The sequence below is a fragment of the Chanos chanos genome, chromosome 7 (assembly GCF_902362185.1).
Source record: "Chanos chanos chromosome 7, fChaCha1.1, whole genome shotgun sequence".
Classification (NCBI taxonomy): Eukaryota; Metazoa; Chordata; class Actinopteri; order Gonorynchiformes; family Chanidae; genus Chanos; species Chanos chanos.
In genome coordinates, this window is record NC_044501.1 from 34,484,340 (window position 1) to 34,503,840 (window position 19,501).

The 19,501-nt window shown below is 38.6% G+C and overlaps 1 protein-coding gene across 1 annotated transcript in view; it reads left to right on the forward strand.

Moving 5' to 3' along the window:
- The first annotated feature begins 2,910 nt into the window (after window positions 1–2,910).
- The window catches only part of LOC115816256 (butyrophilin subfamily 1 member A1-like), a 29,467-nt gene continuing 12,876 nt past the window's right edge, over window positions 2,911–19,501 (forward strand). Inside the window, exons 1-4 of the mRNA XM_030779222.1 lie at window positions 2,911–3,001; window positions 8,537–8,561; window positions 16,452–16,654; window positions 19,413–19,487. Coding sequence (XP_030635082.1) covers window positions 2,911–3,001; window positions 8,537–8,561; window positions 16,452–16,654; window positions 19,413–19,487 — 394 coding nt within the window. The remainder of the gene's footprint in view (window positions 3,002–8,536; window positions 8,562–16,451; window positions 16,655–19,412; window positions 19,488–19,501) is intronic.

Below are 19,501 nucleotides of genomic sequence, written 5' to 3' on the forward strand. Positions count from 1 at the left end.
TTAAATACAGTCTTCAGCCCTACAAAATGATTACACTTCCTCCAAGTCCATTGACCTGTTCATATGAGCAATGCAGATAGGCTTAAATACCTTATTTTAGACATAAAGTGAGTTGAACCCAATGTAAATCCTCTTTGTCTGGTTTCAGAATCTCAGACAAGGACAAATCATGAAAGTGAGGCTCTCTTTACATTTAACGTTCAGCGCTTAATTTTACAACATCTTACAAGACCTTTTCAGCACAGAAGCAGTTTACAGAATTTGAGCCATTGTGGTTGGACTGACAGAACACTTAGCATATTAGTATTTACAGAGGACAGAGACTAAAGCAAGCACACACACACACACACACACACAAAGACAATAAATAATTGGTATGACATACACTTTAAAAGAAAATTTTCCATATTTTTCATAGTGTATGTGACTGTGGATCCTGACACAGCACACAGTGACCTCACTCCATCTGGCGATGGAAAAGGACTGAGAAACAGAGGGGAGAGAAGACAGAAAACTAAAAACAACCGCCGTACTAGGGACCCAGAGGGATATCATACTTAATGATTTGTAGGAGTGTCCAGAGATTCAGCTGACAGGGATGGGTACTTTACTGAAACCCCAGAGAGTGGACACTGGATTATGAGGCTGAAGGCTGGGAATCAGTATTTTGCTTTAGAATCTAACCCAGTTTACCTGTCCTTGAGTCAATCTACCCACTCTTTTGCACCTGTGGTTTCAGAACTGGTAAACTCAGATCCACTGATCATCATACCTGTTAAAAACATTTAACATTTAATCTCACAGAAGATCTTTTCCTTGTTATCAGCAAGCGAGATCTTTCTTCCTCTGTGTTTACTAGTTATAATTGTCTCGAGGTTTATTTGTAAAGAAGTATTAATAGTAATGCCTTAAATAGTAACCAAATTAATATCAAATTTGCATTGCCAGCTTAGTCCTGCCTGTATTGAACCTGCTTGTAAACTGCTAAGTGATTCTTGCTCTGTTTAAACAGTGAAGAATAAGAGTTCAGTAAATAAAGTCTTGTCATTTTCCCTCTTTCTCCAGTAGTGAGATCATCTCTGAATATGCAGTGATGAAGAGGGTTTTATCTGTTATGAGAACATGATTTAAAAAAAAAAAAAAACTTCTCAGCCTTAGCTAACTGTGACATGTTATTAGCGTGATGCTAACAGAAACCAACAGAACCTAATCTTATGAATGACTTGAATGAAATCTCATGGATTTGTCAGTTTTGTTCACTTTTCACAAGATTATGTAAAGAGAATCAGACAAAATGTGAAATTTATATCGCATTTTGAGAAAAGCATCCCATTTTTCTGTTTGTCTTTATAGCTTCATATGCAAACTGCCTGTCATAAATAAACTGAATGAACACATGTGATCATAGGCTTTGTTGTATTTTTCGTGTCCTTGTCTAGAGCAGGGGTTTTCAACCTGCGGGGGCCCCTAATTTTTTATAGCTCATCACAATGAAAGGTGAACTTTCATATCAGTGACAGCTGGTTGCAATTTTTAATTTTTTAAATTAAAAGTTAGTTGTACATTTTGTCCATATTAAGTGCACTGGTGCCAGGTAATGAGAAACACAGTAGTAGTAAAGCAGCCCAGGATGATGCTGACACTGCTGTAATTGACAAAAATGCTCTTGTATTTTAGACCAAGCTTCATTTTGAATACCCTCAGTAGTCTGGCCAAATGATATTCAAGGTATCCACTGATCTTCATTCTTATCCATTTCTAATATAATAAAGGGATGAGATATTCTGTGGAAATGGAGGAACAGAGCTAGAACAGAAGACGTACATGAGAATTGCTTTTATTTGGTCTTTTATTTTTTTTCCGGTTTTCTTCAACTCTTCTGAGGAAAAGTCTTTGTGTGGTAATGGTATTTCCTCATAGTCCACTAGCCTAGGTGGGAACTACTACATAGCATAGCTGTACAATTATACAGTTAGGAGCACGGTCAGTGGGGTAATTGTGTTTGTGACAAGAAAAGCTGACTGACCTATGTCACATTGTTACCACCAGATAACCGCTGTTTATGAGTCACCTAGTTTTACTGAGAGTTATGTCAGAGTCTCTTTGTCACATTTGTTAAGAGACTGGATTCAAATGCAGATCAGTGTCTTCTTTATTTAAAGTTAACTTAACACAAAGAGTTACAAAGACTTACAGAAACACAGATTCAGGACCATGGCAGAAAAAGAAATCAACATGACATGGATAAACTCCAAACAATGCCAGAACTAAACAACAGGGGAGACCAAGGAATATTTAAACCGAACAGAACAAGGCAAACTAACTGAAAACAGGTGTTACCAATGACTAAATCAAAGGACTAAACAGGGCTGAACCAAAACTGACCAAAAGAGGGGGGAGACAAGAGAGACAGGGAAACAGAACACAGACTTGACACTAGAGGGAGTAAATGGGATCAACGAAAAGGGGACAGAATGGAGACAGAGAGGGACCGGGGATTGGTATCACAGTACCAACAGCACCAACACCAGAGAAACAGGGGAACAAAGATCGGGAGACTTGGGGAAAACACCAGACATTAGCTGTAGACCAGGAGACACAGGGAGGACACCGAAAGACACTAGAGGTGGTCGAGGAAAATCAGGGAGGACACCGACTGACACCAGGGATCAGGAAAGTGCTGGGCAATCCATAGGCAGAGCAAGAGTCAGGACTAGATGATCTGGAGGCTCTAGAGGACGAGCAGCCAATGGCGGGTCCAGGGGGACAGGTGGTTCTGGAGGTGGAGTGGGTAACGGTGGATCCAAAGCTGGAGGAGGAGTATTCGAGGCGAGATCTGGAGCATCAGGAGGCTCTCAAGACGGAACAGGCACTGACTGGTCCAGAGCCGGAGGAGTAGTGTTCGGGGCAATGGCATCAGGAACCAGGTGGCCAGGAGGCAGAGCAGCAGGGATGGAACTGGGCGATCAGGAGGCTCTGGAGGTGAAGCAGGCAATAATGGGTCTAGAAGAGAACCATCATTCTAATGAGAACTACTATGTCAGGCATAATATGTTTATGGTTTTTACCAATTTGACATATGTTTAAATTTAGTTGTGAGTAAGACTTTTTTTCTTTGTTGTTTTTGTTCTCTGTAAACATGAAAGCTACTGGAACAAACCCAGTGATCAAACAGGAGAGCAACAGTAGAGATGAAAGACTCAGTCTGGTGTGTGAAACCAGAGGCTGGAACCCTGAACCTGAGGTTTTGTGGTGAAACTAAGATGATGGGGAAATCCTCACTGCTGTAGATACAGAGACAATAAGAGAGACAGAGGGTTTCTATGTCAAACGACATTTCACTGTTTCAAACAGTGACACCAACAGGTCCATCTGCAGAGTAAAACTGAGAAATCACATGAAACAGAAAGATATTATTATACCAGGCAAGTTAATCTTCTTTCTTTCTTTCTCTCTTTCCTTTTTCACTATTGGTCTTCAACAGAGGATGTAAAAAGATTTTCTCTAAATCATTAATATACTCATTGACTAAGAGAAGCACATTAATAGTCTTTTTACATAGTAAAGAGTGGAAAACATATGTAACATTTGCAGAAGCGTTGGGTCTATGTTTTTAATCCACACTGTTAAGTCAGTTTAATGTTTAGGATTTTTGGTGATATTCTGTCAATATCATGACTTCTCTGTTTCAGTTAAACCGGTTGAATGGTGGGTTGTTATAATTGTGACTATAGCTTCAGCTATTGTATTTATTGTGCTGCTTTGTTGTAATCATAAAGCAAAAGGTAAATTTTACCTTTATTTCAAAATTTATGCTTTCATCCAACAGCATTTGAATGAAAGCTGAAATATGCTTTTGTGCCATTAAAATCTCGCAATTTCCACTGATTGCACATTTGAACAATTCCTCATAATTGTATAATGTTGTAATGTTAACTGTCTAATGTCATTACAAAAGACTTGTAAAAATACAATTTTATCCTATCATTAGAAGAATATAATTCTACTATAAGAATAATATAATTCTATGAAATTTCTATAACTAAAGGTTTTAATACAAAACAGCCAACCTTAAAAACCTAAAAACTTCATTATGGACAAAGTACACTGAGCCTAATGCAAATGCTCTTTGCCTGTTTTCAGAAATTCAGAGAAGAAGAAAACACACCGGTGAGTATTTACTTACTTTAAATGTGCAATACTACATTTTCTCTCTTCACAATGTGATTTTACTGAATGAGCAATTAGCAGCAACCTTTTAGATTAGAAATGGCGAATGCCTGCGCTTGGTAGAGCAACACCTTTTAAATTGTCCCAAGTGAAGTCAAGTCCAAGTCAAGTCTTAAGACTCTTTTGGTTGCAATGAGCATTCTATCATCTGCTGCATGCCAGTCGGTCTGCTTAGAACATTGCATTGCTATACTTAAGGAATTCAAAGCATGTACTGTATTATCATCACTCCTTTATCTATTAGCATACAATATCAGCACTGATTAGTTGTTTGGTATATTATCACTCAAAACAGGTTATTGCAATGCAATATTAAAAAGAAAACACCATCAAAGCTTTCCTTTAAAAAGTTAATGACTGTATTTTGCAACATTTTTGTTATTTTTTTAGCTCTGCACACACATGATACATGGTGTTGTTCATCTAAGTTGATTAAGTTACCCGACCATTTTTACAGTTATGGCAGATCTAACATCCTATGCAAACAAGTATGGCAAGCAAACAAACATTCACTCATCTTTTCAAAATATTCAGTGAACAGCAATCTAATCAAGTTAACCTCCCTTAGCTACAAAGCTAGTAAAAAGCTAACGTGAGATAGCTTATGCTGAGCTAACATGTTTGCTAACGTGCACAGGTGCTAACGTTAACTTGTCTCTCACATTACCAAGTGACTGACTGACATATCTGGCTGCATTTTGAAGTGCCTTATAAATTTTGATGCGGTCAATCCAGTATCATTTATTTTGATACCGCATACCTTGCATTTAGCCATTCTTTTGTTTGGGCCTTATATGAGGGCATTATAGCCAAAGGTTATCACAAATGTCAGAGCAGCTGCAGGTGTGCTTGCCATGGTTAGAGCTCTGTTGCTCCAGTTCACAGTCATCTGTGGGTGTGTGCATGCGTAAAGTTATGTATGATAATAAGGGAGGGAATGACATCCAGCTCGTCAGATATTTCCTTAATGTCATAAAAAATAATAAAAAGTAAAATAATAATTGTTCACGAGTCCCACAGCTCGAGTCCAAGTCGAGTCTCAAGTCAAGTCACAAGTCCCTGTGTGTGCGAATTAAGTGCAACTCGAGTCCAAGTCGCAAACTCGAGTCCCCATCTCTGTCTTATAGAGAATTCAGTGTGAACACATGAACTTGTATTCACATGCTAATCACAGGTTTCGTTCACCCAGTTCACAGTCTTTTGCCTCAAGCCATGACATCAGGTATATGGCCTTTGATACAGGAAGAAAATTCTTGCTTGAGTATAGGTTGTGTGCCTCACGGTCTCTGGATTTGATGCTTCAATAAAGAATAGAATAAATGTGTGTTTTAAACAGAACTTGAAAAACAAGCTTGTCAGTCCATGTCCAAGAAGGGTTAAGTCAAGGTCAGTCAGAACTGAAGAGGCCACTTGGATGAGAGGTGAAACATCTTCAAGTATCTAGAACCAAGTCCAGTTGCCCTTGACTTAACCCTTCTTGGATAAGCATGACCTGGATGACTGAAAATCTTCACGGACATCTTGTCAGTCCATAGATGATCGTTATGCAGACGCAAACTGGCCATTGGGATGTTTGTGAATTTTTACAGTGAGCTGGTCTTTTGAGGGCCGGTCTTTTTTTCCCCATACCTGGCACTATATAACCTATATACAGATATTCAGTAGGTCATGCAATCTGTAATAGCAGGTAGCAGTTGCCATCACAAATGAAAGTATCTCATACTCAGGCAGTTAGTATCTAGCACTTCTTAAATGAAGTTGTATGGACTTTACCTGACTGTGTCCCCATAGCACAGTGTAGAACCAGTATAATCACACCAACACACTTCATACCTGATGGAGACAGTTCAGTAATACACATTATATATCATATAAATTACATAGAATAACTGAAACTTCTCTCTTCAGGAAGTGGTTTTCTTCTGGGTGTGCTGGTCTTCATTTACTTTTGCACATCTCAAAAACATGCACACGCACACACACACGCGCACACACGCACGCACGCACACACTCACAAAGACCCACACACAAATTTCCTTTTGTAACATTCACATAATTTAATACTAAATGGACAAACATTGACATCACATTAGGAGTAAGTAATATGTTATTATGCAACCTAATATTTGCTACCAAATCTTCACAAGGTTCACATTTTTATTGTCTGACTTTCATGCAGTGGAGCCTAGACAGCTTCCTCCACCAATAGAAACACAAGGATTAAATTGCCAAGATTACTTGTAAAGTTTAGGATTATTAAGTTAAACAAGAAAATGTCTTACCAGCTATAGAAATCATCTTACTCCAAGCTTGTCCAGGAAGTGAAATATGAAGTACCTTTACCACAGAGGCGTAGAAGACTGATCAGCAAAAGACTGAACAAATTCACCACAGAGATGGATGTAACACTCAGTACAGCTATGTAAATCATAAATAATAGTCCTTAGGTGGTAATGATGTTAGGTTAGTTAGCTTTTCTTATCACCTTATCACTCACACAATTAGACACAATAGTTTCCACTTTCTTCAGTACTATTGCTTTACAAAGATGAAGACTTGAAAACTGAAACCAAACACCTTGTGAGACTTGAAGAAAACCGAAACTAAACTATAGGCCTAATAAAAGCTATTCTGATATGCATCTTTTACGCTAGCTTTATTCATTCATCCCTACAGAATATCTCGTTCTTCTCGAGAATAAAGCAGTTACTTAGGTAATAGTCTCTGAATACCATTTGAGGTAAAAAGCCACAAATTAAAATCTATTTTATTTTAATAGAGGAGGCCCTGCTGGAGTCCAGTGGTATATTCACACACACCATGGCATAATAATATATAACAAGCAGTCAGATTGAGGAACTGTGTATAGTGCTCTAGTACCCAGTGTTTGTGTTAGATGACTGTTTAAAGTTCACTTCCAGGCTCTGACAATGGAGAGAAACCAGTCAGACTCCTCAGCACACAAATACACAGCCAGAAAAAGGGAAAAGAGAAATGGACATATACACACATATACTCACACACACACACACACACATGCCTATTTGACTGAAGGTCATATGATAGCATACTGAATGCTATATTTAAGTTATGCATGAGACAAAGTGTGCTGTTACCCAGTCTTTTACACTGATGTAGTTTTGTGGACCCTGCAGTAGTGTAATATTACAGTGTCAGCAATCTCAAACAGACTGTGAACATGGCATGAGAATATCGTAGCTAAGTTTAAAAGCCAAACCTTCTTCCAGGTGAATCATATTCTGGATTTACTGAGATGCCGAGGCAAGGCATGAGCAGGAATTGTTTATAATAAAAACAAGCCTTTACTGTTCTGCTATCATCAGTATACTGCCTCTACTTTGCCTCCCCCTCCTGGCCAAATGAGGAAATTGCACATTTCATTCTATACAATGACATGAAAAATACAACAAAGCCTATGGTCATGTGTGTTCATTCAGTTTATTTATGGCAGACGATCTGCACATGAACATAAAAGGTAGAGAACATATAAAGAACAAATAAAAAAAAAGGGATGCTTTTCTCAAAATGCGATATAAATGTCTGATTCTCTTTATGTAATTTTGAGCAAAGTGTACAAAATTTTGACAAATTCGTAAGATTTCTTTCCAGTGATTCATAAGATTATGTCCTATTGGTTTCTGTGGCATCATGCTAACAACATGTCACAAGGTGTTCACAGTCAGCAAAGACTGAGAAACTAGTTTTATCAATCATGTTCTCATCACAGACAAAACCCTCTTCATCACTGTGTATATTCAGAGATGATCTCACTACTGGAGAAAGAGGGAAAATGACAAGACTTTATTTACTGAACTCTTATTCTTCACTGTTTAAACAAGAATCACTTAGCAGTTTACATGTTCAATACAGGCAGGACTCGGCTGGCAATGCAAATTTGATTGTTTTTAATTTGGTCACTATTTATGGCATTACTATTACTACTTCTTTACAAATAAACCTTGTGACAATCAGAACCGGTAAAGACAGGGGAAGAAAGATCTCTCTTACTGATAACAAGCAAAGGAGCTTTTGTGAGATTAAATGTTAAATGTTTTTAACAGGTATGATGATCAGTGGATCTGACTTGTCAGATTTACCAGTTTTGAGACCACAGTTGCAAAAGACTTGGTAGATTGATTCAGGGCCAGGTAAACTGGGTTAGATTCTAAAGCAAAATACTGACTCCCAGCATTCAGCCTCATAATCCAGTGTCCACTCTCTGGGTTTTCAGTGAAGTACCCGTCCCTGTCAGCTGACTCTCTGGACACTCCTAAAAATTATTAAGACTTATCCCTGACCTGTACCTCATAGTAAAATTTCTCTGACTGGAAACCCTCCTTTCCTAAGACACAGTGAGACTTATCAAACTTCTTTGGGTCTGTATTGCTGTGGTTGTCCTCAGTTCTCTGTCCTCTCCCATCTCTGATTCTCACTTCTTTTCCGTCATCAGACAGAATGAGGTCATGATGTGCCGTGTTAGGATTACAATTACAATTTACAATTTGGTATTTCGCAGACGCTTTTAGCCAAAGTGACTCACAGTAAGTGCATCAGTCAGATCCTATTACCTCATCAACAGAGATCACAATAAGGCTGTACATTAATTTACTCTTTGTAGTACCCTCCTGGAATTCTTTGACAGTGAATGACAAACACAAACACAAGACAAGGTAAGTATATATATATATATATATATATATATATATAGATAGATAGATAGATAGATAGATAAAGAAAGGGAGGTTAGGCAGTGGGGGACAGGTGGGTTCTCAAGAGGTGGGTTTTCAGTTTCCTGCGGAAGATGGCAAGAGATTCCGCAGTCCTAACTGAGTGAGGGAGGTCATTCCTGCACCGCGGAGCAATGGCAGAGAAGAGGCGTGGTCAGGAAGAACGGCTGCCGGGTTCCCAAAGTGAGGGGACCATCAGTTGACCAGAGGTGGTAGAGCGGAGGGTTCTAGCGGGGATATAAGGAGTTATAAGAGACTGAAGGTATGATGGGGCAGAGCCTCTTGTGGCCTGGTAGGCCAGCACCAGTGTCTTGAACTGGATGCGGGCTGCTACCGGAAGCCAGTGGATCCAGAGTCACAACCACTGTATAAAATGTAGAAAACTGTCATGCTGGTAGTGTGGTGCAGGACCCATGCGCACGACACGAAGATTGTAGTGACAAAAGGAGGACTTTACTTACAAACTGAGGATCAAAATACACGTGCAAACTGGAACAAAACCGATAACAAAAAGGTGCAGCGACGCAGTGTGTATTTGATCACAAACAACGATAGACCCATCAAGGACCCAGCAGGACGCTTCAGTCCTCAGGGCAGAGACGGCTTCGGCTCCTGACCTGGGTGCGGCGGGGCTCCCTCTCTCGGTAGGTTCTCCAGCCCCTAACCCGGGGGGGAAATTTTTTTGGGGGGGGGCTCCCAGCCCTAGACCCAGGCACCACACGGACTGTGGTGCTGGGTCCAAGCATCTTTGGGGCTGTGTCCGCTCCTGGGTCTCCTGTCTCTGTCCCCCTGGATCCCAAAGAAGCATCTTCCTCAAACAGTGGCTCCGAAGGCGCCATGGAGGTTGCGCTGCCCAGCGCGCCGTGGAGGTTACGCTGTCTTGTTCCCGATGCCGCTTTCCCGGCCCTGCTCAGCTCCCTAGCTGACGTTCTGTCCTGTCCTGTCCTGTTCCCAAGGCCCTGTCCCCGACCCAACTCAGCTCCTTAGCCGACGTCGAGGCTGTTTTGAAGAGTCTGCTCCGTTCCCGTTCCTGTGCCCGTTTTGGAAAGTCCGCTCCAGTGTCTGTTCCAGCCAACCCCCCACCTGCTCGGCCTTCGGTCATCCCTCTGTGTGCCCCCCCACCCTTGTTAATTTTATCCAATCATGTTTGCCCTGTTTAGTTTTCTTCTTGTATTTAAGCCCTTGTGTTTCCCCTGTCTCTTGTCTATCGTTGTTTGTGTTAGTTTCCACACTGTTTCGCTGCACCTTTTTGTTATTGGTTTTGTTCCAGTTTGCACGTGTATTTTGATCCTCAGTTTGTAAGTAAAGTCCCCTTTTTGTCACTACAATCTTCGTGTCCTGCACTTGGGTCCTGCCCCACACTACCAGCGTGACAAAAACCTTCTTGAAATGTATTTCATACCGATTATTTATGGACTTCGGATGGGTGGTAGCAGGTAACTGTGACAATATTTTGACACAAATGTAAAGATTACCTTTCTATAACAAAGGACTTTTGAGTAACGCCTCCTGTTTCCAGCAGCAACCAATAGTGCAAGCAGTCACCCGCTATTGGTTGTCCCTCCCCATGAGATGCGCCAATCACAGTCGCACGAGTCTCCATAAATACTGCCGCAAAGTTGCCGTCTTTGTCGGCGCGAGATTCAAAGGGAGAAGACTTGTGGGGAGACTGTGATTGCGCGTACACTTTCGGAGAAACTGCTGTGGTTTTCATCACGGAGTACTGTTGTATTCTGCTTTCATCAATTCTTTGTAACCACACAACGCACCATAAAAGGGATCACACAAAGCATCATTCATAAACCACACACAAGGAACACATGTACAAAGAACACAACACACATACATAGATCACACACACACACAATGCACCATAAAGGGATCACACAAAGCGTCATACATAAACCACACACAAGGAACACATGTACAAAGAACACAACACACATACATAGATCACACACACACAACGCACCATAAAGGGATCACACAAGGCATCATACATAAACCACACACAAACATACACACACACACAAGGAACACATATACAAAGATCACACATAAAGCACCATACACAGAAACACAGTAATACCTACACCCCCAATTCACAGCTTTGTATACACAGTGATTGTATACATACCACCCATTTACACCTCCTCTGTACCTCCATTTGTATTTAAATAAAACCCATTAAAGAAACATCTTGTGTCGCATTCTAACTGGATGCGCCATAGCGGCCACACACTTCCTGTGAACCACACAGTCCTTACACACTTCACAACACTTTCCTTTTCCAAGGATACCGCATCATCACAATTAATCCGATGACCAACACTATTAGCCCAACTGTCAGAGCCCACCATTTGTGCACTGAGTCACCTAAAAGAAGAAAAATCATATAAAAAAAGTTATAGTTAATACTTACTGCACGTTTTGCTCAGTTTATGGCAGGCATCAGAAAATACCATTTAATAGAGCTCAAGTTTGACAGAATCCCTCACGTGTCTATAATTCCTCATGAAATCTGACCTGCACAACATTTTTTCAATTCCTGGTGTCATGATTTGGTAGAGGTAAAACTGAATGCATATGCAGTTTCTTTTCTTTTCTTTTCTTTTAAGGGCAGGCCATACATACAAGAACACAAAACAAGGCAAGATTCTCAGCATTCAAGATATCTCAGACTTACTTGGGAATCAGAACATGAGAAATATGTGCACAATCATTAATTTTAATGTTTTTATGTGCAAGTTTAAACACTAAGTGAATGAAATCACCAAAAAAAAAAAATAAGAGGACAGATATTACTTGCCTATAATAATATCTATATACTTCACTTGTTCTCTTAGTGTTAATTGGAAGAACAGCCTGCTGGTATCACTCTTGTCTGTGTCTCTCTGACTGTCTTTGTATCTTCAGCAGGGGAAATTACCCCATCTTGGTTCAACCTCAAAACAGGTTCAGGGCACAAGCATAGAAGATAGAAGATGCGGGAGATTGGGATTTTTGTGGATTACGAAGAAACACAGTCACCCTTTATGATGTGACATCCGAGTCAATTATTTCCTTTTTCACTGATGCACCGCTGGAGGAAGAAAGTCTACCCATTCCTCTGCACATTTGCTTTCAAAATTCATGAGCATGATAACCCAGCTCCACTGATCGTCACATCCTGTTAAAAGCATTTAGTTTAACATTTTATCACACAAAGGATCTTTAGCTTGTTACCAGCAAGAGAGATCCTTCTTCCTCTGTGTTTACTGGTTTTAATTGTCAGAGGGTTTATTTTTAAATAGGTGGTAATAATAATAACCAAATAGCAGTCAAATTAATAATGATCAAATTTGCATTGTCAGCTGAGTCCAGTCTGTATTGAACATGTAAACTGCTAAATGATTCTTGCTCCATTTAAAAAGTGAAGAATAAGAGTTGATGAATGTAAAGTAAACAAAGCCTTGTCATTTTCCCTCTTTCTCCAGTAGTAGGATCATCTCTGAATACGCACAGTGGTGAAGAGGATTTTGTCTATTATGAGAGCATGGTGAATAAAATTAGTTTCTCAGTCTTTGCTGACTGTGAACGTCTTGTGACATGTTATTAGCGTGATGCTAACAGAAACCAACAGAAGATAGTCTTATGAATGACTAGAATGAAGTCTGATGAATTTGTCAAAATTTTGTTCATTTTGAACGTCTCTCTTGGTCTGATTGTTAACATCTGGTGATGTGTTGTTAGTGTTATGGGTCTCAGGCTGAGATCCTGTAAAAACAGGAGAAGGAATGAGAAAGGCGACAGGTGTATTCAGTGCCGCTTCACTCAGCAAGCTTTTATTTCACAAGATGCAAATTTTATAAATACAGAAACCCATAATACCAAAAATAAAGCAAAATACACTACACATACACTAGTTACAAGTTCACCAGCATTCAAATAAAACAATTTTCCATTTCTCCATTTACCATTAAAATAACCCCAAGTTTAATTAGTGTTTTTCTGTATTTATGAATCTTCATTCAGTCCATTAACTGAGCTAGTGTTTCCATTTAGTTTACAACTACCTAAAAGAAAAACATTACCATTAAATGTACAGTTTCTAGGTTTTTACATGTTCTCCTATTTAACCTTATTCAAAAGGCAAATAATAAAAGTATCTAAAGTAGTGGTGTGTAGCTTAATATGTGTCATGGGACATTTTATGAGATGTATTTTACTCATACGAATAAATCAGTGTTGAATATTGTCCTCATTGTGAGTGGATTGGAGGTGTGATTCTAGTACATTCTTCTTAAGTCACGCACAACATAACAGAAAAAAGTATTTTGCCCTGCTTGTTCGCAAAGCCCTATGACCATGTTATTTACCCTTACAAAATCGACCAAACATTTTATTTAAATATTACATTTAAATGTTAAACATGCGTATGTAGTGTACATAGTGACCCACGTTTTAAAACTTTACAAACCTGTAAAAACAGGAGAAAGAATGAGAAAGGTGACGTGTTCCTATTCGGTGCCGCCTCAATCATCAAACTGAGGAAGCAACAACGAATCCTCTCACTAAGAGAGTCCGGGGGAGAAGCAACGCGCCACTCTGCCTCCTACTGGCAACACTGAGATGCTCCAAGTATATTATTAAAAAGCCTTAGTTTTGCCACGGGGTAATAACTGACCATTATGGCTCAGATTAGAATATTCCTCTCATAGAAACAACATTCCCGAAAATAAAAACAAATCCAAAATTACATAAAATGTGACCATACATTTGGTGTGCATCCCATTAGCATGATGCTAACAGAGACTAACAGAGAGAATAATCTGATTATCGGTACAAAATCTTATTAATTTGTGAAAATTCTGTTATATAAAATGGTGTAAAGAGGATCAGATGAAATGTGAAACGTCACAAATGCTAATCTCAGACTTAATCTTAAATTTGTGAATTCCTCATAAGTAGGATTACTGTCTCCTATCCGTTCACACAGTTACAGTCATTCATCTACAGTCTATGTGTAATATACTGTACATTAAAGTTTAAATAGCACATAAACATAATGATTATTTTTAAAACTGTTCTACACCAATTCTTAGTGAAGTAGAGAGACAGAGAGAGAGAGAGAGAAAGAGAGACACAGGGTGGTGGAATGAGGGATGAGAAACTGGTGAAAACACTCACATTGGCTGTGTGATGTTTTGTGCACCAGGTCCAACAGGCGGAAACAACACTTATTGTTTATTGTTGGACTGTAATGACTGCTGTTGATTAATTGTTCGGATTAAAATTTTTCATACATGTTAATTATGATCATTTCTGTCTTGATTGTCTCAATACATTATAACCAGCTTTTCTTTTTGTGTCTGTGTCTGTGTCTGTGTCTGTGTGTGTGTGTGCGTGTGCGTGTGCGTGCATATGTGCGATCAAACATAACAAAACCCTCATCCTGAATAACACTCAGTTCCTCTGCTTGTTATACATTGTTATGCCATGGTGTATGTGAATATACCATTGGACTCCAGCAGGGGCTCCTTAGATTTTAATTTGTGGCTCTTTATCTGAAGTGGTACTCAAAAACTGGTTTCCAGGGTAATTGCTTCATTCTTATGAATTTATAATCTAATTATGGGATGAGATGTTCTGTGGAGATGAAGGAATACAGCCGGAGCTAAAGATGCTTGTCAGGACTGCTTTTACAGTGTATGGTCTTTGATTTCAGCTTCGAAGTCTCATGAGAATACTCTTCATCTTTGCGCAATGGTACTTCCTGAGGAAAGTGGCAACTGTCATGCCAACACAGGTGGTGGGCAGATTGTGTATGTGACAAGAAAAGCTAACTGTCATATGTAACATTGTTACCACCTGAAAAGCATTGTTTATGAATATTATAGTTGTACTGAGAGTTACATCCATCGCAGTGCTGAATTTGTTCAGTCTTTTGCTTGATCAGTCTTCTGTGCCTCTCTGGTAAAAGTACCTCATATTTCACTTCCTGGACAAGTCTGAAGTGAGCTGGTAAGACATTTTCTTGTTTAACTTAATATTCCTGAACTATAAAAGTAATCCTGACAAAGTAATCCTTGTGTTTCTATTGGTGGAGGTAGCTGTCTAGGTTCCACTGAATGAAAGTCACACAGTAAAGATGTGATCCTTGTGAAGATTTGATAGCAAATTCTTGGTTGTAGAATCACTAATTATTTACTCCCAATCTTTTGTGAATATTTGCCCATTTTGTGTTAAATTATGTAAATGATTATGTAAATGTTAGGAATGACATCAATTTGTGTGTGTGTGTGTGTGTGTGTGTGTGTGTGAGTGTGTGCAGTGTGCTAAACTGAAAGTATACCAGCTGTACAACACCAGTACACTCAGAGAAAAACCACTTCCTGGAGTGAAGTATCAGTTATTCTATGTAATTTATATGATCTATAATGTGTGTTACTGAAATGTTTCCTTCAGGGATGAAGTCTACTGGTGTGATTATACTGATTTTGCACTGTGCTTCACTGACACAATCAGGTAAAGTCAATGCAACTTCTTTTAAATGTTTATGTGCTTGCATGTGCAAGCAGAAGATGTTAGATGATTCTATCCCAGTGTATCTTTATGACCAGAGAAACATGTAGGCCAGTCTTATGAGCTATCTGGTTGTAGAGGTATAAAGGTACAGCGAACAGAAACATAACACATGTAATATTAGTGATACTATAAAGATTCGAGTTAGCAAAACAGGAACATTTTCCAAAAATCTGACAACATTTACAAAATCAAGAAACATGAACCTGAATATGTGTAATAGTTCTGTTATCAAAAGATTGAATTCATGAATGTGACAGGATGAAAATGTGTTTTGCCTCTTAGAAACAGAAAAGTTTGAAGTTGTTGGTCCAGCTGATCCTCTTGTTGGTCTAGCCGGTGAAGATGTGGTTCTGCCCTGTTATCTTAATCCCAACATCAGTGCTGAGGGAATGACAGTGGAGTGGACAAGACTGGACTCAAAGGTACATTTGTACAAAGATCACAAAGACAGAAATGATCAACAGTCTCAGTCTTATAGAGGAAGGACGACACTGTTTAAAGAAGAACTGCAGAAAGGCAACGCTTCATTAAAACTCTCCAACGTGACACTCTCTGATGAGGGGAAGTACAAATGTTTCATATACTCTGACTCCTGGTTTGATGAAATCACCCTTCAGATTAAAGTTGAAGGTGAGAATCATCATTGTTTCAGACATAAAATATTTACTGTATTTATTCATCATGACATATGTTAAAACCTGAAGGTACAGATCTTGATGATTAAAGATGCAATGTATTTACTATTTTTTCCATTTTATATTAACATACATTACAACTTAATTGCCTAGTTGTGATTAAAACTGTTTTTGTTTTCTGTAAATATACTGTCACAGCTGTTGGAACAGACCCAGTGATCAAACAAGAGGGCCACAGTATAGATGGAAGACTCAGTCTGGTGTGTGAAAGTCGAGGCTGGAACCCTCAACCTGAGGTTTTGTGGTTGAATACTGATGGGGAAATTCTCCCTGCTGAAGATACACAGACAGTCAGAGAGACAGAGGGCTTCTATGTCAAACGAAGTCTCACTGTTCCAGACAGTAACACCAACAGGGTCCTCTGCAGAGTAATTCTGAAACATCACGTGAAGAAGACAGATGTTATTATTGCAGGCAAGTAATATCTGTCTTCTTCTTCTTCTTTTGATGATAGTATTTGAATTTGCGCATAAAAACATTAAAATGATTTTTCAGATACTTCCCACAGTCTAGTTGCACACTTAAGAAATTAGGAATAAGGTCGTTTTTTTTTTTTTCACTGACTTTTGACATGTCATACGTTTACTGACAATACGTCTTAACTTAGACAGTACCTTACAATTTGATAGAATGACTTACAATATTGTAAACCAGGGGACTTAAACTCATATGAACAGACACTGCCCAACTGATCTTCTCCAGCGGGGGCTGCTTGAACAATTACGAAAAAGAAAGAAAAAAGCGTCCTGTTTGTTTTCCAATCTGAAATTTTTACTGTATGCAGTCATTTAAGCACGTCTTATCTTTTCTGCATGGACAGACCTCTCAGAATTTGAGTGACTGCCCTCTCCCACTGCTTTCCCCTGTACCAAGCATACTGCTCTGCACGTTTAGTAGAGTAAAGCTGTTTACGATTTTTTTCCTGTTACTTTCTCCTTGCAGATCAAGCAGATAATGGTTGCATCAGACTCAGTAAAAATAACAATCAGTTGTTCCCCTTTCTTGAAGCTATCCATGCTCCAGGTCAACTTCTCATTTAGGTTTGGAAAAAGGCATTTTTTTACAGGACAGTCTAGTGTATCTGTCAATAACGGGCTGCCACATAATTCTATTCAGCCTTTTTTTGGTAGGTGGCAGTGCATGTATCTGTCACGCTGGTGGTGTGGTGCAGGACCCAAGTGCAAGACACGATGGTTGAAGTGACAAAAACGGAAGACTTTACTTAAAATGAAGATCAAAATACAGGTGTAAACTAATAACGAAAGCCAATAACAAAACGGTGCAGCATGACAGTGCGCAAAATACACAAACAACGATAGACAAAGACAAGGCAAAACACTAGGGCATAAATAGAGGTGGAAACTAAACAGGGCAACACAGGATTGGTTGAAACTAACAAGGTAATAATGAGACAAAACAGGAACAGGTGAGGGGCGGAGACAGACAAAGAACAGGAGCACAAAGACATGGCAAACCAAAAGTCCAAAATGGCGGTGCAGGTTGTGACAGTATCGTAGCCAAGTTGTTTATGTTGGATAGTTCCTTGGTTACAAGCCTATTCTAGTAATTACACATCTGAAATAAAAATCCCATTTTGAATTCTGCAACCCGACAAAAAAAATAAATGATTAACAACAACAAAAAAATGCAGGACATCAAAAATGGATGTGCAGTCCAGATTCAACAGCAAGAAGAAGAATATAAGTTTATTTAGGGCCCATTATCATTATTTATAGTCTCAAAGGGCTTTACATGTTCATAACAAAGTCAAATCAATAAATTATCAACATATGAGGGCCTCTATTAAACTGTCACGTGGACCAGATCTGGCCCTCGGCCAGGTACTTTGAGAAATTTGCTATTTACGAACTATTGTTTGCAGCTAAAAGTGCAGCATATATAACCTATATTTGTACTGACAGTTGACAATTGTCCGTATATTACTACAAGTAAATCCACATAAATGCAGACTGTTTTCTGAGTTCTGAGTGAGATATAATTGTGTTCATATTGGGGTTTTTTTTTCTTTTTTTTTATTACTTTTTTTTTAATATAGAGTATAAAGGGATTCTCTCATGGTCTGCTACACATTCATATGTTTCTGTACATTAAAATTTAAATTTGAAAAACATGGATAATATTTGCAATAGTTTTAGGAATTTGTTCCTGGAGCCTACTGTAAATCATTTCAGTTTTTAGGATTTGTCTGTCAATTTCATATGATTTTTCTGTTTCAGTGAAAACAGAACAAGCATGGTGGGCTCTTATAGTTGGTGTCATGGTGTTGGTCATTGGATTAATTGTGATGATGTGGCATCATTGTAAAAAGAAAGGTAATTTTTAAATTTGTGCTAAGAGTTATATCTTTTATCTGTTTGTATTTTAAATAAGAGTTTGAGTAATATGCTTTTTTACCACTATGAATTTTGCAGTTCCAGATGAATTTGCATTTTAGCAATTCCTCTGTGTTCCAAAGAATCTTAAATACAATATTCAACCCTGCACTGTGACTTCATTTCCACCAAATCCATTCACCTGTTTATATAAGCAAGGCAGATCTAAATCTAGCAATTCTCAAAATTCCCATCCATGCAGAGAAAATGCTTAGATTTCGACTCATAGTAAGAGTGACATTATTTTCATTTCTTCTTTAACATTTTAATAAATGTAACCTAGACTGTCATAAATTTAACTGTCTAATATCATTAGAAAAGGCTTGTAATAATAGAAACGAAAACAGAGAAAAATGACACAGTACACTGTTATACTTTTTCTGTATTTTTTTGTCTTTTGAATTACATCATGAGTATTAATGACACATTGATGTTTCTCTCTGTACTTCTCATGTGAACTCTAGAATGTAAATGTTCATTTCTGTGTTCCCTGTAAATGCACAAGTTATGTTGAAAGTCACAGAAGTTCAACTGGAAATGAATTGTATGCACATCTCAGAGACAATAGAAATCTCAAAGAGTTAATTTAATCAAGAGTAATCAAGATTTAAGGCTGCTCACCTAAAAAAAGAAATGTAGGGGTAATTAAGTAGTCATTCAGTTTTCAAAGACACAAGCAGGAAAGGGACAAACCAGACATACAATTAGCATGAGCTATGCATATTTTTTACACAGACTTTTCTGTCTATGTTTTGAACACGCACTGTCATTTTTTTCAGAGTCTCAAAGGAAGAAAGGGCATGAGGGTAAATATCACATCATTTCAGAGTCTGACAAGAAGATGCTGGAGGAAAGTGAGTAACTGGAA